The 24,799-nt window shown below is 38.4% G+C and overlaps 1 protein-coding gene across 1 annotated transcript in view; it reads right to left on the bottom strand.

The window, feature by feature from the left end:
- The window catches only part of CFAP46 (cilia and flagella associated protein 46), a 178,237-nt gene that overhangs the window by 53,760 nt on the left and 99,678 nt on the right, over window positions 1-24,799 (bottom strand). Inside the window, exons 31-44 of the mRNA XM_075072713.1 lie at window positions 24,610-24,732; window positions 24,262-24,313; window positions 23,996-24,144; window positions 16,997-17,145; window positions 16,135-16,233; window positions 15,709-15,838; window positions 14,571-14,717; window positions 12,873-13,073; window positions 11,036-11,142; window positions 9,360-9,542; window positions 8,424-8,559; window positions 5,056-5,244; window positions 2,962-3,150; window positions 1,052-1,186 (exon numbers count right to left, since the gene is read on the bottom strand). Of these exons, the coding sequence (XP_074928814.1) occupies window positions 1,052-1,186; window positions 2,962-3,150; window positions 5,056-5,244; window positions 8,424-8,559; window positions 9,360-9,542; window positions 11,036-11,142; window positions 12,873-13,073; window positions 14,571-14,717; window positions 15,709-15,838; window positions 16,135-16,233; window positions 16,997-17,145; window positions 23,996-24,144; window positions 24,262-24,313; window positions 24,610-24,732 (1,989 nt within the window). The remainder of the gene's footprint in view (window positions 1-1,051; window positions 1,187-2,961; window positions 3,151-5,055; window positions 5,245-8,423; window positions 8,560-9,359; window positions 9,543-11,035; window positions 11,143-12,872; window positions 13,074-14,570; window positions 14,718-15,708; window positions 15,839-16,134; window positions 16,234-16,996; window positions 17,146-23,995; window positions 24,145-24,261; window positions 24,314-24,609; window positions 24,733-24,799) is intronic.

The raw sequence follows: 24,799 nt of genomic DNA, 5'->3' as shown, positions 1-24,799 counted from the left end.
GGGTTTAGTCTCCTTGTAAGGAATGCATTTAATATCTGTTAACATCCGTGATAGTTACTAGTGTGCAATCAAGAGACTAGACTGAATGATCAGTTAGTGGAGAGCTATACTGATTAAACTATTCTTTTAAAAAACATCTAACCTAGTTTATATTTTTCTTTTAAAAGAGAAATTTTGTCTACAATAAAACATCTACAATTATGTATACGTACTAGCTAGCATTACACCAAAATGCCAGTCATTATTAGCCAATCAGCACTGTTCGCATATGTATAATCACTATAGTTGTTTCTCACTAATCACTTGTGAATGAGAGTAACTTCCTACTCTGACTGGCTTGTGTAATTTTAAAGCTGCTTGCCAGCAATAAAGACAGCAGTTCAGCTTCTTGATCCAGTCACCTGCAGCAGAAAACTTTAAAATATTCAAGAACAAGAATGTACCAAAAATATGCCAAAGGTAAAGAATATGGGATTGTACACACTCAGGCAAGTGAAAAACTCTTTACTCTCAATTCCTCCTTCTCCTCAAGAGGCTTTCCTCTCCTATAATTCAAATTTCTTACAAGAAAAACAGGCACATTTAAGTTTGCCTTGTTTATTTACTGTACATTGTGCAAATCCCACACACTCTCTCCCACCTCAGTTCTGAATACAAATTAAACCAAATGACAGCTAGTCAGGGAAAAAGAGACTAGTTAACCTGCAGCAACCAGGGAGATGGGGAAAAGAGATAAGAGTGAAAGAAGAGGAAAATGTGAAGGGAGAAAAGGGGAAATGATGAGAAAGAAGAACCCAAAAGGCTTTGTAACTTGTATTTGAAAAAGTTGGCAACTTGCCAACCCCATTTTCTGTTTGCTTCTTTACTTTGGATATTTAATTAAAAGCTTTGTATTAAAATGTTAATTGTCTATAAGAGTGAATTCTGCTACAACGCTCGTTCTTCAGCCTCAGATTCCATTTGCTAAGAACACCTCAACCATGAGGCTAATCAGCCCCAAGCATAAAAAGGAAGCCATCAAATTATCTATATAAATATCTATGTGAAATACCTTTAATTCATTTGCTTTCTTCCTTTGCTCATCATGTTGTTTTTTACTAATGGGAGAACTGCTACTTGTCATTTCATGTTCACTGCATTCTGCTTTGGTTGTGGGAGGCTTCATGGTGTTCAATGGAGTTTCTTCCTACCCACCAGTAACAGAGAGGATTCATTAATATATCCAGCTCACTAAAATGTAAGTGGATTAGTTATTGTGCTTAAAGTTAGGAGGAGTGAAATTCAGCTGGATACAGAGGAAGCTAGTTTCAGCCTTAAAAATGGAGAGAGGGTGTATCTCACCACAATAATACCTTAATATCAAGTGAATTAGCAAGTTTATGAGGCATTAAACTCCGGTTAGCATGTGATAGTGATGTATCTGCTAAGTACCTAACATTAATCAGGACACGCAGGAGAATGAAACGTAGACATGGGGATGGATTTTTAATCAGGAGACCACAACTTTATTAACTTTAATGGTGAGACATAAACTGCCCACCAGAGCATGAGGTATTTACTCAGGTACAGTGCAGTGTTAAAAGGACTCATACTAAAGAACTAATATTCAAGGTCTGTCTCCTTGGCTAATCCCTGGAATCTAGCCCATCTCTGAATCTTCTCACTCTCCTCCCACAAGCAGGAATGAAAATACACTAGGGGATGGTGGGAAGGGAGTGACTTCACTGGTTTCAGTGGAATGCCAACGGTAGTTCTATCCTCAAGCATTCAAAATCCTGAGTCAGGTTCCCAGAAAACATGAAACTGTCTTAAATATCATGAGCTCAAAAAAAAAATAAATAATTGGGGCGCGGGGTTATTTTGCCTTCTGAGTTTTGAGAATTAGAGTATATATTTTAAAGTTTCTCTCTACAACTATGAGAGTTGGAAACATATTTTTATATTTTTAAATAAAAACTGAGATTCTCACATATTTCCTTGACTTCAGGAGCTAAGGCTTTAAGGAAAGCACCAAATATTATGAGACATGATAAAAATCACAAGAGTAGGCAACACTGTGCTACACAGTCATGCAGTGGGGAAGCAGGGGTGAAAGAGTTAAAGAAAACCTTCTCCTCCAGTCCCTGACATCACTATTTTGACATTCTGGTAAATGTTCTGCTCAATTCAGGTCTCATGAACATTTTTATTCAGGATTTGACGAGGCTCAACTCTTTTTTCCCAGTGGTCAAAATATTGTAAAAAGATGTAAACTTGAGCTTATCAGATAACATTCATTGTATTTTATACATGTTCATTCAGAATTAGATTCTGCCTGGCCCATACAGACATGCGCAGAAGTCTCCCTCTCACTGCACAGCCTATACAAAAGACATACAAAATTTTACACTCTGTGCTCTGGGAGTGCACTGACTGCTAAGTCCCTCCCAGGACTTGTGTACACAAACAGTGCATGGCAAGCTGGGATGTAAAGCTACAGAGCACTAATGTGCTGCTCAATAACTGTTTATGTGGACCTGGCTAAAAGTTCCCTAGTGTGCAATGACCTATTTCCATTTAAAAGTGGATTAGATCAAAGTGCACTAGAGAACTTTTAGTGTGCAGCAGCAGGGTTCACATGGACAGTTAGTGCCTGGCATGCTACTGTGTTGCAGATTTACTGGTCAGCTTGCCCTCCACTAACCATTTGTTTAGACAAGCCCCCAGGAACACATCTCAAAGGGAGTGAGGAAGCAGGGCTTACAGCAGACGTGGCCAGCCGCATGGGACTGTAGAACACAATGAAAGTGTGCACCTGACAGCTCTGGGGAAGGCAAGGCTCCTTTTACTATGGGTTCTGAGCAATTTGCACAATCTATCCTTCAATTAAAAAAGGATTAATAGCACCTAAAGACCAACAGTCTAGTAAGCACTTACCATCAATATATATCTAATAATCTTAATTTAGAACCAAATTCATACCATAACATTTTCATTCCAGTAAATATCTGAATTTAAGGGGTCCACATTAACTGCAAGTAAACGCAGAGTTTTCCCAGTGAGATACAGATACTTGGCTTTGATATCAGCACATCCTGCATGAAGACTTTGTAGACTTGCTAACTGAGCCAGTGCAATGTGACCAACAATCCGTCCTATGTTTATCCATCCCTGGTAAAATCAAAAATATGATAAATCAAGTCAGATTTTCATATATAAAAGAAATGTTCTCTTAGCCATCATGAATGAATCAATGATTCATAGATTTATATTGCTCTTTAGCTTGAAATATTGGGTTTTGGGGTTGCATGTGAAACCTAATAATTAATTCTTCAACTTCATGTAATCTTCTTTTCTCTGAAAAAATAAAGATAGTTTCAGCTCTATTCCTCCCTTTCTTTGAACCCTGAAGCAATAATTGAAAATGAAAACAGAAAATAAAAATCTGTTTTATTTTGAATGTTGAAATTCAGTATACTAAAATTTATAAATATGAGATTTTCCAAAATTAGCAATATTGGAAACTAATTTCCACTATTTGCTTTTCCAAAGCATGTTAAGGGCTCTGTTAATTTTCAAGGCCAAAAGGGACAATTTTGATCATCTGAGCTCACCTGCATAATGCAGGGTGTAGAATTGCACCAAGCGATTCATACATCAAGCCCATACTTTCTCGACGAGTTATAGCGTGTCTTTTAGAAAGACATACAATACTGATTTAAAGACTTCAAGTGCCAGAGAATCCAGAACATCTCTTGGTAAATTGTTTCAATGATGAATTACCCTCACTGTTAAAAATCTGCACCTTATTCCTGATATGTCTAGCTTCAGCTTCCAGGCATTAGTTTCTTAGAACAATCCTTCTCTTGTTATATAGAGAACCACTGGATTTTTTTTTCCTAAAATAACTGCACGTGTTGGTGGAATGTGCAAGGTTAACTTCATACATACACTAGTGGACTAGTAAGAGTAGAAAGTGTCAGGGCCAGATACTCAACTATGGTGAACTAGTATAGATCCATCTAGTTAAATGGAGCTATGCCCACTTACATCATCCAGATAATCTAGCCTAAAGAGAAGGAATTAATCTACGGGTTGATCCTCTAAACTCACTATAGTAAGCACTATACCCAGATGTACTGGGTGCCTGGTGATGCAATGTTTATGAGGATTCATAGCACACAGTTTACAGCAGGAGCGTTGATTGGGACTATTAGTTGGAAGATATGCAAAGCTCTTTCTATTTAGGTATATCACAAATATTGAAAAATGAGTGAAAATCAGTGCATACAATTAACTTCATGGTTTTCAGGGTGAATTTTGGGGTTAATATTGGGGAATGGGAGGACAGAAAAAAAGCAACATATAGAAAAAAGTAACAGCTCTGAAAGTAAAATAGTTAAATATTGTGGTTTATTTCATGAAGTGTATCAATAGAACATACACATATGCATGCATGTGCATCTTCCACTACATTGCCTTACTTTAACAGAGAGCCTTACATTTACACTAAGACTAATTTATTATTAACAAACACAACTACCTAATGAAATATATTTGATTTTCTTAAAATAATCAGTATTTTCATGTCGTTGAGTGGTCCAAAATTCAGGTGAAAAATCTGTAAAAAAAACCCCTGCTTTTTTAAAACCTGGGAATTTCTCAGTAAAACCTGAAAATGAAGCGCCTTAAGGATGAAATACAATGCTACAGTCTTAGTATGTATATGGGTGGTGAAAAGAGTGTGACTTAATGGGGAAATGGAGTTCAGTGAAGACACAGTTCAAGTTCACTCAACTTTTGCTTCTGACAATCATCCTCAAGTCTTTGCCTTGGAGAGACAAGAGCCTTTTTGGTATAGAGAACGACCAATGTCATAACAAGCTAGTGAAAACCCATACTTTAATGTTCTGTGCCCCAGTATTCAAATGAAAGATTTGCCAGCCCTTTCTCTTGTTTAGCAGTTATTAATCAGAAGAGGAAGATCTGCTAAGCCAATCCCTCTAGCCTAGCACAAGGATTTTTTTAAAATATAACATTTATAGATAAATCATAGGCAGGATTATATGTAATTACCTGTTCCACAGAAGCACTATCAGGTGTTAACCTGACAAATTCTTCAACAACTTGATTAAGTGATCCCTCTCTCAGTTCTCTCAGCTTTTTTTCCACATTAACAAGATGAAGAATATCCAAATTAATTTCCACAAAGCTTAGCTTCATATTAGCAAGCCGTCTCATTAATGGAATACTAATATTTTTAATCTGAAATATAAGAAAACTGAGTGGAAGTCTATCTTTAAATCACCTTAATCCATCGGTCCATCAGCTCTCACAGAGAGAGCGTTGATTACAACACATCAGTCATGTTCTAGCCAGTCCTTGAGCCACCTGCTGGCCAGGCTGTCAGTGGCTCCGGACATCCGATCAGCATAGTTTACCGCAGCTCAGAACCCCCGAGCAATTCGCCATCCTCAGCCTCCCAAGCAGCTGGGATTACAGGCATGTGCCACCCTGCCCAATCTATCTTTAAATATACAGTGTTAATATTTTTGCTAATTTATTGGATTAAAGTTAGAATTTCAGAACTCTTAACTATTTGAGGCACACATTTTAAATACACAATAATGAGATTGCTACACTATAGCACACTGTGATAGTTCAATGAAAATAATAAAGCAGGGAAAGAAATAAGGGTACAATAGACAAGTAAAGTGGACAGGCGGCAACTACCCTCATCTAGAAAATATAACCTACTTTATTTTTAAACACAAAAATATACAGACTATCCTGAAATTCTTCACATCCTTGCCAAAATCATTTGCATCACAGTAGAAGTGGGTCTTCAGGTGAGGTCAGAGGATAGTGGCATTTCAGACCACCTCACAAAAGTTTTTCCACGTGTAAGAAGTCACAAGGAAAAAATCATGGAGAAACATGCAGGAAAACTGGACAAGTAGGGTATCCAGAGCTGCATCACTGGCCAAGCAGAAGGGACTGACATACACACATGCATCCCTTTTCAACTCAGATCTTTGGGTTTTTTTTAATGTGTCCTGCTCTATTCTGTGTAGATTGTTGCACTATATGTATCACTGTAGTATCTTAGCACCTTTCAGCAGCTTTGTATTTGTTGGAGAAAGTAAGGTCAAAGAAATGGATCTTGCACTTGGAGTAGAAAGTGGTGAAGTTTATAACGGTCTCCAGTTCTTATCTTTGTCTTACTCTAGGGTTTATCCCACTGTGCATTCATAGTATTAGTGAATGACCCATTTTTGACTAGTTGGTAACTGTATAATGTCTTCCCTTATCCTGTATATTTCTGACAGATCTAGATACTATTTTAGTGTCATCACAGACCATACAGAAGGGTATATTTCTCACCTAATAACTTACTGTATGCTAATTCAAAAAGAAAGGGGATATATATTTCCTAATACCCAACACAATGCTTACTTCCCCCTTCTTTGCCATTTCACTTCTAGCCAATCTAGGCAATTTTAGCAGAGTAAGCCCCCACAGCAGGGAAGCACAACTCTTCTTGGTACTGTCTTAGGCAGGTAAGTGCTTTAGCCAAGTAACAGCTAGCTGTGGTGTCCACCATAATTTACTATTTAGACAGACTACTAAGCAGCAGAAATGTGTCTATGGGCTGAAAACAACTTGGACAAATGAAAATAGCTATCCTTCAAAAATATGCTATCTGTACCATTTTTAGAAGTACCAGCAAAAGACAACTGATCTCGGGGGTGAGGTGAAGAGGATTCTTACCTTCATATAGATCCATTTGCATGATTAAGGCCTAAATATTTACTCTGTACTAAGGGCCAATTCTGCTCTCAATTACACATGTCTAAACAAACAGTCAGTGCATGGCACAAAGGGGAGTCAATCTACCTCACACTAGAGTGTCATGCACTAACTTTCTGTGTGGACCCTTCATTAGAGTTGCACAGAGGTAAACTAAGAATGGAATGTGGCTTCACGCAATGAAAGGAAAGTAATGACATTTCTCATTTCACAATGAAAGGGAAGTTATGGTATTTAACAAGAAAACTTGGTTTCATGTGCTCTGCTGGTAAAAAGCTTCTGAGTCTCAAACAAACTGAGGCCATAGCACTGGGCTAGGTAAATGTAATAAACTCCTTTGAACTAACTAAACACATTGTTCACCTCACAGATTAGAAGGTGGTGTGTGAGGAGAGGGCAGATAATCTGCAGTGGAGGGAACTGGGGGAAGTTTGGGCTCCCTTTTCTTGCCCCGCCCAATGAAGGTTACAACAGCCTGGGGACTACTCTTAACTTTTGGCAGCTGTAAGTAATCCCCAAAGATCTGCTTGCCGGGATTCCTGGCCTGCAGGGAGGGAGGTGTAGGAACTAGTTAACGCCTGCTCCATGCTTGTTAGCATGTATTTCTACCTGGTAGTTATGGCCCCTGTGCTACTCAAGTGGCACAAAGGAAGCAGAGTGGGCTGGAGAATCTGGCCTATAATATTTAGAATATTTGGGATAAATGGAAAATTCAATTTCATATGGGAAATTTTTCTTTTACGCATTATCTGAAACATGAAATAAAAAAAGTCTTTTAAATTTTGTGACAAATTTATCCTGAGCTATTATTTTTATTTTCATTCCAACTTCTTTTATTTTCATTATCTGACAAATCATTTATTGAACTCTGGTGAACTCTGATCAAAAACTGTCAATACAAATTCCTTATAGTTTTATTTAATCTGAGTTATGATGATTTTTCATCGTAATGTCATATTTTTTCTTTTGTAAGATTTGAGTGAAACCATAGTTTATCTTTTAGAATTTCTATTAATTGGCATTCCTAATTTGCTTTTTCTTCCTCAACTTTGCTGTACTTTATTACGCAGGGTTTCAAATTTATGATGGATTTATAGTGAATTTTTATGAGAATAATGTCAAATTCAGGTAGTTCTGTTTTTGATTGATTTCTTTAGTATCTGGATAAATATTGGAATTAAATTCTGAAAAAATGAGTGGGAAATTAGCTCATTTCAAAAGAAAGAATATATTTGCAATGCTAGTATCTAATTTTTTGTCAAATTTTACAAAGAATGCTATTGGTGTAAAAATATTTACGACATGATTCAGTAAACAGGATTGGCAATGGTGCTTATTGGACAGGGCACTGGATTGGGACTATGGAGACCTAGATTCAATTCCTAGTTCTGCCAATGGCCTCCTGTGTGACTTTAGACAAATCATCTCATCTCTCTGGGTCTCTATTTTCCCTTCCATCTTTTTTGTGTCTTGTCTATATAGAATCTAAACTCCTTTGGGCAGGGATTTTCTCTCACTCTGTACCCTGCCTGCCACAATGGGGCACCATCTCAGATGGGGATTGTAGGAAGTGCCGTAATACAATTAATAATAATACTAATTGAATAGATCTTGCATACAGTAAAAGTATTTACCTCGTGAACTGGAAGCAAGCTCCAGATACTGTTAAACACTTCTTCTTCTTCATATACGGCTTTCTGAGCTAACTTGTACGCATCTAGATAGTGACTATGTTTTTCTTCTTCATCTTCTGTATGTGTTGCAATTGTTCTGTAAAAAAGCAACACAGAGTTTTACAAGAGTAGTAGTATAAAATATTTATTACTCCTATAATGCTAGAAATATTCAAAATGCTCAATAAACAACTAACTTGCATTTTCTGTGTATATTGTTTAAGACTCAAATACAAAAAGTAAATATTTAAGCATTAATTTTTTAAAGGCCTGATTCTTGGACCAGGTTAAGTCCCCTCTGCACTGTACAGCAACATAAAGAGGACTTAAAGATGCCCTAAACAGATAGGTGGAGAGTCTTCTGCCAGAAGGTATGCCCCAATGTCATACAACTAGCATAGCTGGCTTTACGTTTCCCATTCTCCCAGTCTCTGAATAGTGGTGTCCTGAGAAAAGCTGGAAGTTGAAGTACACTGTGCTCTGGCAATCTCTAGCCATAACAACAGTCCCTAGGGATTGTTCAAGAGACATAAATTAAAGGAATCCTGTGGCTACTTAACTTATGCCAAGGGCTGGTTCAGCAATCAAATGGCCCTACAACAGAAAGAATCCTTTGTGCTTTATTCTCACCTCAGAGGTAGTGCAGATAATCATATATCTTGAGACAACAGCTGCTACAGACATAGGAACAGTCAATCCTTGATTTTACAGAACACTTGTTGATATATTTCATCAAGAATGACAATGTGAATCCAAAATCAGGATATAGAAGTACGTGATATTATTAACCCTCCTGTACATTTTCCCCAGACAGCTGAAATCTTACTCTAAATCAGACACCGGAAGATTTTTTTAACTAAGGCGTAATAAACATTTCCAGCAAATTTGTAAGTTTACCTGTGAATATTTGCACGTTCCAGCAGGATCTCAGCACTGTGATCTTTATATCCATAACGAAGAAAGTCCTCCTCAATTTGAATTAATTCATCATATAGTTCCTGTAGCATACTTGATAACTGAGAGGACTCAGCTTTAACCTTCATGAAATTTTGGGCATATTTTATTTGAATAAGTGTTCTCCTATGGAGAATAATAGAATATATGCTAGTATGGGGTTAAGAATTGTGAGAAACAGCTTAAGTATTAACCTCATATGTGTGTCCAAAACCTGTTGTAGTATTTTTCTTTCTGTCTCCCTTTCTATTTTTCTGTCTGTAATAGATCTGGAGGAGGAACCCCTCTAATTCTATATATAATTTTAATGTGCTCAAACAATTAGGTGTAGTTTTAAAATAAAATACACAAAGGATGGCTTTCAGAAACAATGTTTCAACATCATCTGTGTGATGCTGCGGTGCCAATTATTAGATGCATATTCATTTAATACATTGACCTAGGTCTAAGCAGTCATTTAAAAGATAGCCAGACTGAGAAGTCCATATTCAGCTAAAATAAAAACAATTGGAGTGATATTGTAATTACAAGAAAAAGGAGACAACTACATATGAGCAGTAAATTGAAAAGATATTAGGGTGACCAGACAGCAAGTGTGAAAAATCGGGACAGGAGTGGGGCGTAATAGGAGCCTATATAAAAAAAAGACCCAAAAATCAGGACTGTACCTATAAAATCGGGACACCTGGTCGCCCTAAAAGAGATAGCCCTTAGTCTGATAGACAGGGCCGTCCCTAGTTGAGGTGCGGGGCTTAGGGTGAAGAGACGAATCCGTCACTTCCACCCAGACCGTGCCGGCCAATCGCACTGGTCGGCGGGGCCTGCAAAATGCAGGGCCCGGAGGTGTTGCCCCGATTCGCCCCACCCAAGGGATGGCTTTGCTGGTAGATATATGTGTTCTTCTTAGTTGAAAAAAATCAAGTAAGAAAAGGATCCAGTTAATAGGTCCATTATATCTTGCCCATATAATCCAAATGCTACTGGACTTTGGAAAAAATGTTTTTGATCTAAACATTATGGACATCCCTCCTCTTTGTACCCACCCAAATTCATACTTTAGCATCTCAAATAACACCCTTCAAGTAACATGATTTAAAATATATAACAGAGGGTAAAATAAATATGGGTTTCAGTATAACCAAATTAACCCTTAGGATATGTCTACATTTGAGTTGAGAGATGTGAATCCCAGCTTAGATAGACATACCTGCGCTTACTCTGCTTGAGCTAGTGCACTAAAAATAGCAGTGTAGCCTGGGTAGTAGCATAGGCATCAGCTCAAGCTAGTATCCAGTGTATGTTCCCAGGGGGTCAAGGTAGGTTTCTATTTGGGTGTTTAGCCTGAGCTGCTGCTCAGGTTATCCTGGCTACACTACTATTACAAAGGAGTAGCAGGACAAAAAAAATATGACAGATACACTCAGGGAATAGTAAATTGTATAAAAAACTCTGATAACAGAATGCCCATAGCAAAGGGAAATAACTTTATAATTTTAAAATTTACATCTAAAGTAAAGAAGCTTCTTTACTAAATATAACATATATAGCTAGTATCATATCCCCCCCAAAACAAATACTACAGACATAATGCATACATATATTACTATATAAAAAGGTACCTGGCTTCAAGGGATGCAATTATAAAACCCAGTTCAGACTTTCTGTTAGGTCTCTCCTCTAACGTAGATCTGAACACCTTTACAGTTTTTTGCAGAATTTTGCATGCCTGTAGATAACATTATCATTTATATTTCTATATACAATGTTAACCATTATTTTACAACACACTTGAGAAGAAAATCTTTGTTATTTTTTCCTAATGTTCTCCAAGATTATCAAGCTTATTTTGTACAATTTGCTCAGAATTTTAAAAAGTAACAGTACAGACAGGACAAAATTTAATTAACTATACTGATTTAATTATTCTACAAATATTCATATAGGGACAGCTTCTGATGCCCTGATGCTCACGAAGCAGCACATTACTCCACCACTAGCCAGGCTGGGTTAAATAAGACTACTAGCAGAGTGAAGGCTTGTCTACACATGGCAGTAAATCCAGAATTAGATAGGGTGTGAATTTAAAGCTGATTAACTATTCCTAATTAGCTCCGTGTGTGGACACTCTTTCCTCAGAATACAGCACTTTTATTCCAGAATAAGAGCATTCACACATGGAGTTAATCAAGAACTATTCTGGAACAGTTTCTTGTGTAGACGAGCCCTAATAAGATACAACTTAATATGATCAGAGGTGCCAAAATGTAGCATTTTGCAACCTGACAAAAACTATTATGAAACAATTTGAAGAACTTTTCAATTTTTAATCAGTTAGCATGTAACTGAGCATAAAGAAGTATAAGGGAAACTTTGTAAGAGAAAAAGATTTTTTCAGTTTCTTATTAACAGAAAGCCAATACTATTTAAAAACACTATCCCCTAAAGGTCAATGACTAGAAGCTCTTGACTCAGAGACCAAATTATTTCTGCCTTAGCATTTAACTTCATGAAATTGTAGCTCATGTGCAGGGTTAAATAGTAAATGGATTTTTTAAAGCATTAAGTACTGTATGCATTGTAATACATGCCTTCCTGGATTTAAAAAAGAAATATCACAAAACAAAGTACTCCCTGAGATTTAGGGATACGACTTCCATTTCATGCACTAGGTGAACTTCTATTTAAGCTAATGTAATTAGTCACATGCATCATATAGAAAAGAAAACAGACTCCTGAAATTGCAATTGCAACTTGTTATACTTTGAAAATGGACATATACAAAATACTTTGTCTAACTGTAATTCACTGGTATTGTTAATACTTTTGACATGCAAGTAAAACACCTTCCTTCCACCTCACCTTTCTTATTTCTCTCTTATATGGTTTCTACTGCTTAGGATTTCTAAGTATGAAAATCAGGGGAATAAGTTATGTACGCTAGATTATAACTGCTGTTATTTAGTTGGAAAGATACAATATTTCCAGTGCACAAGCAGTAAGCTTATCTTCTGCTAAAACCACTAAATATCACCTGTCTGCTTCGACCAAGAAATCAGGAAAAGGAAATGTATTGAAAGTGTGAGGAGTGTGTATTTGTGTATGTCTACACCGCAACTGAATACACATGGCTGACCTCGGCTTACGGGGCTTGGGCAACGAGGCTGGTTAAATGTGGTGTAGATGTTCAGGCTCAGGCTGGAGTTGAACTTGAACATGTACATTGAAATTAAACAACCCCATAGCCCAACCCCTGTGAGCCTGAGTCAGCTGACAAAGGCCAGCCATGAGTGTTAAACTGCAGTGTAGACATGCTCTCAGAGAACAGCAACTATATATGCACTAAATATTATTATATGTATTGCATAAGTCAGAAGCCTATCTGATTCAATTTTTAAATATAATTTAGAGCTACACACTGTACCAGGAAAGGGAACAATATCCATTTTATTTTCTTACCACTCTCTCTTTTCCTTCCTTGTCTTCCTCTAGAATTGCCCATATGAGACTCAGAGTGCTATTGTACCAAAACTGTTCATTTCCTCCTATCAGTTGCGCCTTCTCAAGAAGTGCCTTAGCTTGCCCATGGTTCTTTTCCAGGTTAGCCAGTACAGCAAGGAGGTACAAGCATCTCGACACCGCATGTATGTCATTCATTTCCTAGGGAAAAAAAGATATTTCAGATATATTTAAAAGCAGAGATCCTCCCTTGTCCTATTAACATTTAGAGACAAATACTGGGATAGGCACTGAAGCACAAAATCAGCGATAGTTTTATGCATGTATCTGGCCGAATAATTTGCTCTTTAGCATTCATGCTACTTCCTAGTGCTTTTTCAGACTACAAAAATTTGCCAGCTCATTTTAAGCATATTTTCTATTTCCAAACTATTGTTTATTTTCCTTTATCTCCCCAAGTGGATTCTTTTACACCATTGGTAAAACAAATCCTCTTTTTCCCTTTTATTAGATATTACACTTTCTGTTGTCAGTATCTGAGGTAGAAGAAATGTGATCACAGAGAAGAGTTTCAATGGGCCATATCCTCAGCTGGTCTCAATCAGCGTTGCTTCACTGACTTCAATAAAGTCCCGCTGATTTGTACCAGTTGTGAACCTGGCCCAGTATCTTTTACGGTATAACAAGATATTTTTTCATTTCACTGGACTTTGTTCACTGCCCAATACTAAATTCATGCTGCATGTAAAAGAAAAAATATTTGTTTAAAGTATAATTATAAGTATTAGTTGATATTTGTTTTTGTCTAAATATATAAAGACTTATTTGAAATGATGACGAAAAGCAAAAACAATTATTACAGGTTAACATGATCTTCATGAGAAGAAAGCCACACTGCACACTGGAGAGCAACAGGATGTAACAAGACAGGACTTAAAGATATCTTTCATGCAGATCCTTTACATATTGAATTGGCAGAGATCAGACTGGTGAGGGCACTGTACGTAAACTCTACCCAAAATTATAAGTCACCCCCCTGTCCTTGCACGCACACTATTCCAGCATAACTGGATGTTTGTTTGTTTCTTTTTTTAAAAGACCAGTAATGAAACAATTAGCAATATTGACTTCACATTGTCATAACTAGGTTTCAGAGTTATCACACACACTGAGACGAGTAGGGGCAGGTCACAACTCTCAAGAGCAAATATTGAACTCCTGTGGAATAACTAAACAAACAGATCCTGAACTGATACATTGCTTCCAGTAGTACTAGAGGAGCATGCACAGCTGCTGCCACTACTGCACAAGGTGCATTTCATGCTCCAACCTATGCCTCCTCAGCTGTGAGGACAGCCTCAAGAAGGTAAGAGTTAACCTTGTTTGGGTGCCATAACACTGAATCTCCAGACTTTCAAATGTTTGGGTTTCTTTTAAGTTTAAGTAAAAGACCTAGATTTCTAAGGGATGTAGTATTTTTTAAAGTAACTTCAGTGTTCCTTTAAGGATTTTGTAGCTTTAAATATAGGATATATACTCTCGGTTTTACAAGGTAAACTCTGAGAGGTAATTTTCCAGCCTTTGGAGAGTATTTCTGCATTTTGACTACCATTAACATAAGTGACATTTTAACCATGCTAAACATTATTGCCTGTTTTACTAATTTTGTTTTTCAGGCTTGAATTATTTCTGATCTACCTGTGTTGCACTGTATGCCTTTGAAAGGAGTAGCCTTGCTGGTTGATATAAGCCCAGCTGAATTAGTATTTCAGCTTTGTCAATCCACAAGTAAGGGAAAGAAAGTCCACTCAGCCCTTTTCCAGTTACTGCATCTAACTCCAAAATCTGAAAAATAATACTTTAAATTACTACAGTCTTTCAGAACACAAGATTGAATTCAAATTAATATCAAAAATCCTAATTAACATTATACCTCATATTCATCTCTGACTATTTTATAACCTAGAAATTAGAAGTTAAACTATAGGAGAAAACGTGTTTACTGGGGCATTTGGACTTCACAGAACACAAAAAGAATTTGCATAACAAATGTATAAGCTAAATGCAATACTGTAACTAACTTTTGGGTAGTGAAAATAATTTAGATCCTGTACTGTCCAGGAACAAAACTAAGATGGGAAGAGGTGACTTATTTTGTCCAGAATTAAGAGAGAGTCAGGAGAAGACTATGTGAGAGTTAAAAGAGTGGGTGGAGAAGGAAGTCATTAATAATAAGAACTTCTGGGAGAGGAAGAGGGTAGAGGAAGATAATGAAGTAATATGGGGAAAAAGACGAATGAAATGCAAATGAAGAGAAGAGCGGAGGAAAGCAACAAGAAAACATGGGATTATCTTGTAAAACTGAAGTAGGGGAGAGGAGAATTAGAGCTAGAATGTATCTCTTCAGAGCTGCTTGCAGGGGGAGTATCCAGTGATGTCAGTGGAGGGAAAAGAAAGAAGAGAAGAGTGATATTAGAGACTGGAGCTCCTTTTCCTCTTCCTCGATCTTTGCTGTTCAGGTGGGCTTGTATTAGAGAAACAATATCACTGCCAGATACTGGAAAGAGCAGCAGTGAGTGGCTTTAAATACAGCTCCCACTCTTGCTCTGCATCAGTTCTAGATAATCAACAACTTCAACTCACATGCTGGTAACCTAGGTCAGAGGAACCCAAGTAGCATATATTTTAAAGAACACCTAAAGTTCAAGAAATATGGTTTCTACAGTTTAAAACTGTAACTGATTGAAATCAATAATGTATCATAATCTGTCTAGAAAAACACAGTAAAAATAAAAACTTTGTTCAATATAGTAGGTATGGAATTGAATTAAATAACCTTTTCCTTTGCAGTAAGTGAGTTCTTATATCCATTATTATGTGATTTGTTACATTCAGATAATCCATTTCTTTCCTCCTCCTTAGGTTGCATATTTTTTCCATTTTTTAATGCAATGGCTTGTCTATACCTAAATTGTAGTGGGAGGGGGGAGAGAAGGAAATTAAAAATATTGTTTAAAAATATCTTTAATCTGAAGTGTTATTATACTACACAGATTTATGACAGCAATTCTGTAAATTTGTGTGAAATGCTTCATACACAATGTAGTGCTTGGAGATGGTGTTTTAAAAATAAAATTATTATCATTCTAACTTTATTTCCATGTTACCAGATGACTAGATGACATCTTGACGTCCGTTCCAGTCCTATAAGTCTATTAGAACAAAAAAGCTACACAAAGTGCATTGCAATAAGAACACTTACTTTGCCTGTTCCACTTCGTTAATGTATGCTTCTCCAACTGCTTTCTCATGATATGAGAATGCCTGATTCAATTTTATATCTGAACATACCAGGGAGATTCTGTGAAAATAAAACGATTAGTGTGCATAATGATCACAAAAATGAAAATATTGCCTGGTGGAAACAAACTTTCTGAAAAAGTATATTTTTACGCTTTCCATTCAGTTTTTTTTTCTTTTTTGGTAACTTTGACTAATAGCCAATAACAACAGAATTCTGTGAAGTTTAAATCTGGAAAAAATTCAACACATTTTTGAGGAAGTTTCTAACATCTACCTTGTTAGATCCTTAACATATTTTATGCTCTTAACAGAAGCACAAAATAAGTGGGGAGCTGAGAATTGCTGCTTCAACTGTGAATGCAAATCTGAGTACAGCAGTGAGAAAAAAAGACACAACTGCTCAAAACATTGTGTGGGTGCAAGCACGGACACTTGGCCTCAAACTATGTTAAACTATTTAACCAGTACGTCTCTTTTTTAAAAAAGTGAGGTTGTTTTCCTAATTCCTCCAATTTCATTTGGAGAAGATTTGCCAAATCCTGTAAACACTTACTTTGGAGCTTATCACTTAATAATATAGGTATCCTTATTGGATTTCATGCCAGAAAAGAAAAAACAAACCATACTGAATATTGTTAAACATTACACATGTTAATAAAAAGGACAAATCAATTTTAAAATGACGAACAAGGTAAAACAATGTAAATTATAAAAGGGATGGTTTACATAGTGTAATTGAGGATCAGTGTACAAAACGGAGGGGCTGGTATGGCTTTTCATAAACATCTCCCATTTAGCCAAAGCAAGTAACTTATACAAACCGAAGATGGTAGAGATCAGACAGACTTTTACTTTCCACAACATCATGAGCAATAACCTCAGCCAGCTGAAAGATGGGAAGAGTAAAGTGGTTGCAAGAAATTTTCTGCAGCTCCTCGGCCAAAAGGTCCATAAAATATAAAGTGTAAGTCTAAAAATAAAAAAATAATAAATTCTGTACCAATTGTTGGTATTTTTAATTTAAACTGTTAGTTCTTCTTTCTTCAACTGTACAAGCTAAACAAAAAATCCTGACATAAATCTTATCCTCCAGACATATATATGGCTGTATTAAGACATGCTTAATTGGATCTTCAGTCTTTGATGCTCAATAGATCAGAATTTTACAATTCTAAGTTTTGAACCACTGAAATATCTCTTACAGCTCCCTGTGCAGAGCACTGGCTAATGCTCTGAAAGACAAAAAGAGTATTAAAGAAAATAGTCAGCACTTAGCTAAGGAATTGGCAGACAATCACTAACTCCCCTATCTCTCCCCACAAAAAGCTGATGTCAAACAGATAGGTAGAGAGCAATAACTGAATGCAACTCTGAACAAAACTGCAGGCAAAGAGGGACTGAGAAAGGAGAGTTATTTGGTAATGAGTTGCACAAGAAAGCAAACATATGCTACCTCCTGGTAGGAAGATAACTTTTGAAGTTCTGACCTGCAATGAACCAGAGCTATGAGACCCAGGGAGTGGACTTCCTGTTATCACTAGCATTTTGATGAACAGGTTATTCACGTTGTGCAGTAACGAGTTCTTCAAGATGTGTGTCATTGTGAGTGCTCAACTTCAGGTGAACTCATGCCTTTGACTGGAGATTTTGGGTAACAGTGCCCATTTGACCTAGGCAAGCAGCCCACACATTTTCATGACCTGTACTGCTGCCCTCCGTTCCTCCTCCATTGCAAAGTCTCACAAAGGAGACTCTGATGCAGAGGGGAAGGAGGGAGGGTAGCACCCAAAGGGACATACCTCTTGAAGAATTCCAGTAGCTCTGGTTCATTACAGAACCTTCTTTGAGTAGTGTGCCTGTGGATGCGCCACTTCAGGTGTTCCCAAGCAATACTCTCTCTAAGGAAGTGCAAGGTTCAGAGCAGAGTCCAATACAGAAGAGAAAACTGCACTGCCTACAGCTGCATTTGATCTTGCAGCAGGCACCATGGCACAATGACTACACAAGGTATGCGAGAGGACCATGTTTCTGCTTTACAATTGTCTGCAATGGATACATCCTTATGTCAGACTACAGAAGTAGAAAGTGCTCTAATGGAATGTGCTATCACTCTTGAAGGGGGTTGAAGCTGAGCTTTGTCATAACAGATCTTAATATACTCAGAGATCCATTTTGATAACCTCTGTTTTGAAATAACCAAACTCTTACTTCTATTCACAATGGGGACAAATAGTCAAGGATATCCTCTAAAAACTGTGGTCCTATCTAAGTAAAAAGCTAAGGTTCTCCAACCATTTAGAGTATGGAACATGGTTTCTTGACAAGTCTGATGTGGTTTTGGGGAAAACAACTGGGAGATGAATCGTTTGATTAATTCCAAGGATGCCTTTGGTAAAAATCTGGAATGGGCCTGCAGTGACACTTTCTCTCTGGTGAATACTGTAAGAGTGAGGGGGAAAGAGTGTTTCCCATTAAAGCCCCCAATTCTCCAGCCCTTTGTGCGGAAGTTATAGCTACCAAGAAAGCCATCTTCACTGACAGATCTAACAAAGAATATATATCTGGTGGCTCATAGGCAATTAAGGACTATGTTCTGGTCCAAGCTAGAGCAGGGCCTCTGATTTGTGGGAAGAGATTTGACAAACCTCTTAGGAATCTTACTGTGGCTTGGTGATGAAGAGCGAGAAAAAAAATGTGTGTGTAAATGAAAGGTTGTTATTTCTTCTAAGGGTTCCCCAATAGAGTTCACAGAAAAGACACGATGTTTCTGATTCTAACAGGTAATCCAATACTCTGAGAAGGGGGGAAAAGGACAGGTGAAATCTGATGACTGCTTCTATTTCTGGAGATAAGTACTTCTTGTAGATTCTTTCCTACTGTTTAATAAAATGTGTTGTACCTCTGAACAGGATACCTATTCTATTCCTAGATTCACTGAGGAACTATGCTTGGAGCTTCAGAACCTGCAGGCTGCGGTGAAGGGTTCAACTAGTATCCTGAGTCAGGAGGAGAGGAGTGATCGTAAGTCTCCAGTGAGGGCAAGAGGTTAGTCTGATTAGGAATACCAAACTTCTCTTGGCCACGTTGGTGCAATCACTGTGACCCTGACCTGATCCTGGCTGAGGACCTTTAACAGTAGCAGTGTTGGTGCAGATGCACGGAGAAGTCCCTTCTTCCTTGAGATGACAAAAGCATCTCCTAAGGACTTGGGATTGAGACCCCCACTGAAACAATAGCTGATGCATTTTGCTTTATCCACCATGGCAAACTGATTGACCTCCAGGAGTCCCCAGACTAAGAATGTCATGTGGAGGACTTAGGAGTTTAATTTCCATTCGTAATTTCAAGAGAAATGGCTGCTCAGGTCATCTGCCATGGTGTTCTGAATACCTGGGAGGTATGAAGCTGACTATCTAGTTGACTATATGCCAATTCCACAATTTTATTGCTTCAGCACAGAGAGATGGGGAACGTGCTCCTCTCTGAGAGTGACGTAATACATGCATGCCACATTGTCTGTCATTATCTTTATAGACTGGGACCTAATTAGCAGTAGAAAGTGTAAGCAAGCATATTTGCTGTCAATTCCAGATTTAAGTGAAGAAGTTGCTCTTGTAATCACCATTTGCTCTGAACCAGATGCATCCTCCAACCCAAAAATGAAGTGTCTGATGTTATGACTGTCATAGACGGATTCTGGAAGAACGGAACATCTGCATATGTTTGAGCTGGGTCCTTTCACCAGTTGAGTGTTTGTATAACCCACTGGGGAACAGATAGTAACCTGTTTAGACTGTGCTTTCTTGGTTTGTAAACCATTTGCAGCCATCCCTGTAGACTTCTGAGATGTAGTCTGGCATGTTACACTACGAAGACACAAGCTGACATGTGTCCAAGCAGCTGAAGACAATCTCTTACTGTTACTTGAGGACTGCCCTGAATCCTGGAGATGAGATTTGTTAGAGCAAGAAGTCTGCTGCTCTGTCTGTCAGTGCATCCAGCTGTGCTGGAGTGAAAATGGATTTCCTGGAATTTATTTGGAGGCCCAGACTGCCAAAAAAAATATTGATCATCTTCACTGCTGCCAACACTTCCTGACATGATGTGTCCCAACCAGTCAATCATTCAGATAAGGGAAAACTACTATATCCAAATGATATAGGTGGGTGGCAACTACCACCAGAATCTTTGAGGATATTCTTGGGGAGAAGATAGACTGAAAAAAAAGCACCTTGTATGGGCAGCATTCGTTGTTGATCAAAAATCAAAGAAATCTTTTGTGTGAAGGGTATATAACAATATGAAAGTGTGTGTGTATGTGTGTGTGTGTTTTGTTGGCCTGAGAGTCATAAACCAATCTCCTAATTTTAAAGAGGGACTTATTCCTGCAAGCATCACCATCTAACTGCCCTCTAAGCTGCGCAGCTGCACAGCAGCCTATTAAGTGGCATGCAGGTGCTCAGAGTTGCAGCAAGGAGAGGTGCTTCTCCCCCAGCCCCAACCCAGCCCGGCCCCGAAGATTTCGCGGTGAGGAGCCTCTCCCTACTCAACCCAGTGCTGCTGTGGGGAGAGAAAGCTGGAGGGAGTCCTCTCTCCCCGCTGTAGCCCTAGGGCAGCCTGCACCCCAAGCACCTCATGCCCACCCCAACCTCCAGAGCCCACACCCCCCTGCACCCTAATTCTCTACCCCAGCCCTGAGCCCCTCATAATTGGCCCCACCCCAGAGCCTGCACCCCTAGTCAGAGCCCTAACCCCCTGCACCCTAACCCTCTGCCCCCAGTCCTGAGCCCCCTCCCACACTCCGAACCCCTCAGCCCCACCCCATCACATGAATTTTGTTATGTGCACCAATATGGAGGTGATGTGTCACACATCACATCCATAATGGTGCACATAATAAAATTCATTCTGCACATCTGTGGGAAAAATTAGAGGGAACACTGGTCTCCGTCCTGAATTTCTGTTGTTTTACATATCTGAGGGGGACCAATGGAGACATTCTTGTGTGTTCATGCCATGTGGGTTCCATCTGGGATCTATCCTGCTGTAGTACGTCAGTATAAGAGGGACAGCAGCGTGTCCTGGAATAGATAAGGGAACCCTAGATGGATACTTGAGAGTCTGAAGATTCCTCCTCCACATACACCAAGAGTGGAAATAGCTGTTCCATTTACAAGAAAAACGAGGGTGAACATGGTGGTCTAGGAGGCAGGGGCTTCAATGACTAAAAGAGTCTTGATGCTGACAAACCCCCAGGACTCATTAACAGAGGCAACTTTGGTTCCGAAGATACTATCAGTCTATGGGGTACTTAAATTCGTGTGGTAAAGATGGTGTCCAAGAGTGGATTGAGCGAGAAACTGTGGAGGGTGGCTCTGGGGGATGGATCGCTTGATGATTATCTGTTCTGTTCATTCCCTCTGGGGCACCTGGCATTGGCCACGGTCAGAACACAGCATACTGGGCTAGATAGACGGTTGGTCTGACCCAGTGTGGCAGTTCTTATGGTCCCGAAGAAGCTGGTACCAAGCCCTTGGCATGGGAGTAAGTCAGTGTCAATTCCCTTAGTACCATAAGCACCCAAGTAGTCTTTGCTACCCCTGACTTTCCTGTTACTGGTACATGTTGTTTATGGCTCAGCTTAGAATTCTTCACCACCTTGTCTCTGCTGCTTTGTGTAGGGGTACCCAAGCTTGGTACCGTGTCTGTCTTAGACAACTGACTCCTCTTCGCCTTTGTGGTATCGACATGGTTCAGAGTCTGCATGGAATTCCCCTTAGCACCTGAGATCTCCATACTCTTCTTGTGTATCAGTGACTGAGATTTTCTTGGAATTTTACTCATTTCCTTCTACTTAGAGGCAGGTATTGAAACTACCTTTGCTGAAGTCTTTGGTACAGTAAATGTACTCAGTGTCACGGTACCACCTATCTCTCTAGCTTTGTCCAGGGACGGAGATGGTGATGTGGATGGGGGCATTAGCGATAGTGGGATGCCTATGTAAAGGGAGGTCCACCAAACCTCCATCATCAGGAATTTAAACTTGAGCTCCCTATTTTTTTGGGATCTACTCTTGAAGGAAGTGCAGATCTTGCACTTATTAGGTTTATGAGTATCAACCAAACAGGAAAGACATGGTGGGATTTTCTGTTGCTGATTCGGACAGCCTTACAACATTCCTGAGCAAATTAACAACAAACTGTCCCCTACGGAAGGCAAAATACATTTAACACCATCTAACAATATGCACGAACAACAAATTAAAAAAATAAAAATTCAAAAGGAAGGAAGGAAAGGCTTTCCAACACCTGCAAACACTATATACTAACAAACAAACTAAACTCTGAATGCTAGTAGAGAACAGGCTCAGTTGTAGACTTCGCCTCAGGCCAAAGGCAGTTGAGAAGGAACTTAGGTGATTTGCGCGAGTGGGCCCATATAGCCTCAGTGTGAGGCACAAGAATGTATGGAGTGCATGCACAGGCCAAATAGGCACCGCTACCAAAAATCTCCAAACAAAGGCAGAGGATGCAGATCACCTGAAGTGGAGCACCCACAGGGATGCTACTTAAAGAAGAATTAAGAGATCCTCAGGCCAAAATGACTGTTATCATTAGAATTTTCATAATTACTATAAAGCATTTACAGATGTGCATAATTTTCCACGGATTAGCTTGTGAACCTCTTACTCCTATTGATGAGCACTTATTCACATGGGTATTCCCACTGGTTTCATCACTGGGAATAATGGGTTCCAATCTGGTTCATTATGTTTTGCATATACATCTTCTCTGACACTGGATAAAATCTGCCAGAAAAATGAAGCTGATGGAGATTTATATCTAATGGAGAAAATCTTATGCATTGATTATTTGTTGTACATACATTTTCAGTTATGAGGAATAACTACAGGAAGTTCTTTGAAATATTTTTTAAAAACTTGCCAGCATACCAGATCCCCTCAAAATTCACCTCTACCAACAGCTGAGGAGATACAGGGTGGTTTTAAAGATACATATCAACAAAAGAATATGCAATTGGCATGAACATTTTTCACAAAGCAGTCACTCTACATTTGACCAATCAGTCCTCATTCTCAAAGGAAACCTGCACAATAGTTTCAAAAGACAAATCTACAAGGTTAAATTCATAACTTTGCTAGACACTAAAAATCATTGACTGAATAGAGACTCTGGATTTATAGATTATTACAACCATCTAACCCACTAACCCCCCCCCACCTCGCTGACTTTCCCCCTTCCTTTTCTTTTCTTCCTTTGACTAGACCACTTTACCTTGAATGGTCAGTCCCTTGAAATATGCGTTAACTACTCATGCTAAGCAATCTGTTTCATACTGTATTTAGCTGTGACACTCTGAGTATATTTCCCACACTTGAAGAAGAGCTTCATGTAAGTTTGAAAGCTTCTCTCTCTCACTCACCTTGTCCAACTGGCATAAAGGAATTTTAACTAAAGACCATTTACTTAATAACATTTGATTTAAAGAAACCCAAATCTAAACAAAAAATATTCAAATGGGACAAAATCGAACATTATGTAAAGTTTCACATAATGTTAGAACACCAACAGAATAAAAAGGAACATGTTACCCCTTTTAAGCCTGTTTCAGAACATTATGATTACGGGGTTGCAAACAGCACCTTCATAATATAAAAGGAGACAAGGGAAAGAAAAAAAATCTTTTTAAAAACTGTTTGCAAAAAGCATTGACTATATACCCACAAAAACTAATGTCTAGGATTGGTCTCAGCTTTTATTTTCCTACAGTAGAGCAATGATTTTGAGATGTTTACTTACAGGTACGAGAATATTATCCCGGTTAATAACATAACAGCTTGTTTCCTGTTTAAAAGCATCTCTAACTTCATCAGGGCAGTCATAGCTAGCCCATTCTTCCACACTCGCTGGCAATGCTTCAACTGCTCCTTTTCGTTTAGGTTTCTCCTTCATAAATGAAGACAATACCTTTAATTAAAGGAACTCTGTAGAGAGTTTATTTTTCTATAGGCATTATATATTGACTTAAACATAACTGTTTCAAAAAGGGAAAAAGAAAGATATCTGTTTGGCATCCTTTTGGCCTTGGTCTTTTTTAAGGGTGGTTGACTGTGGGTTCTGGAAAGCAGTAGGTGATGGGTTTTAGCCAAAGAAATGTACACAAAAGGGAAAAAAGAGAAGAAAAAGTATTTGTAAACGGATGTCTTCTGCAGATCAACATGCCTCATTTTGTGTATCTACTACATGGATTCAAAAGTTCTCTCTCACAGAAACAAAAATTCAATGATATGAATGACCCTCATGAGGGCACAGTAATGCCAATTTCTATAATTTTGTGCTTGAAGAACTGACCTCAGAAACACTATTTATTGAAGTAAAAATATATAGATTTTTCACGAAGAGGAGTGCCTTACTTGTTTTGCATCCTTTTTGCTTTTATCTTTCTTAGGTGTGGCTGACTGTGCATTCGGGGAAGCAGTAGATGGTGAGGATTTCAGTAATGCTTTTATAACAGATCCAGCTGCAGACAATGAAACCTAGACAAAAATAATTACAATTATTTAACTTTAAAGTGTTGTCCTTAGCTACTAGAAACAGAATCAC

The sequence above is a fragment of the Chelonoidis abingdonii genome, chromosome 15, assembly GCF_003597395.2.
Source record: "Chelonoidis abingdonii isolate Lonesome George chromosome 15, CheloAbing_2.0, whole genome shotgun sequence".
Taxonomy (NCBI): domain Eukaryota; kingdom Metazoa; phylum Chordata; order Testudines; family Testudinidae; genus Chelonoidis; species Chelonoidis abingdonii.
Note: the sequence above shows the minus strand (reverse complement) of the source record. Positions and strands in the feature narration are given on the sequence as shown.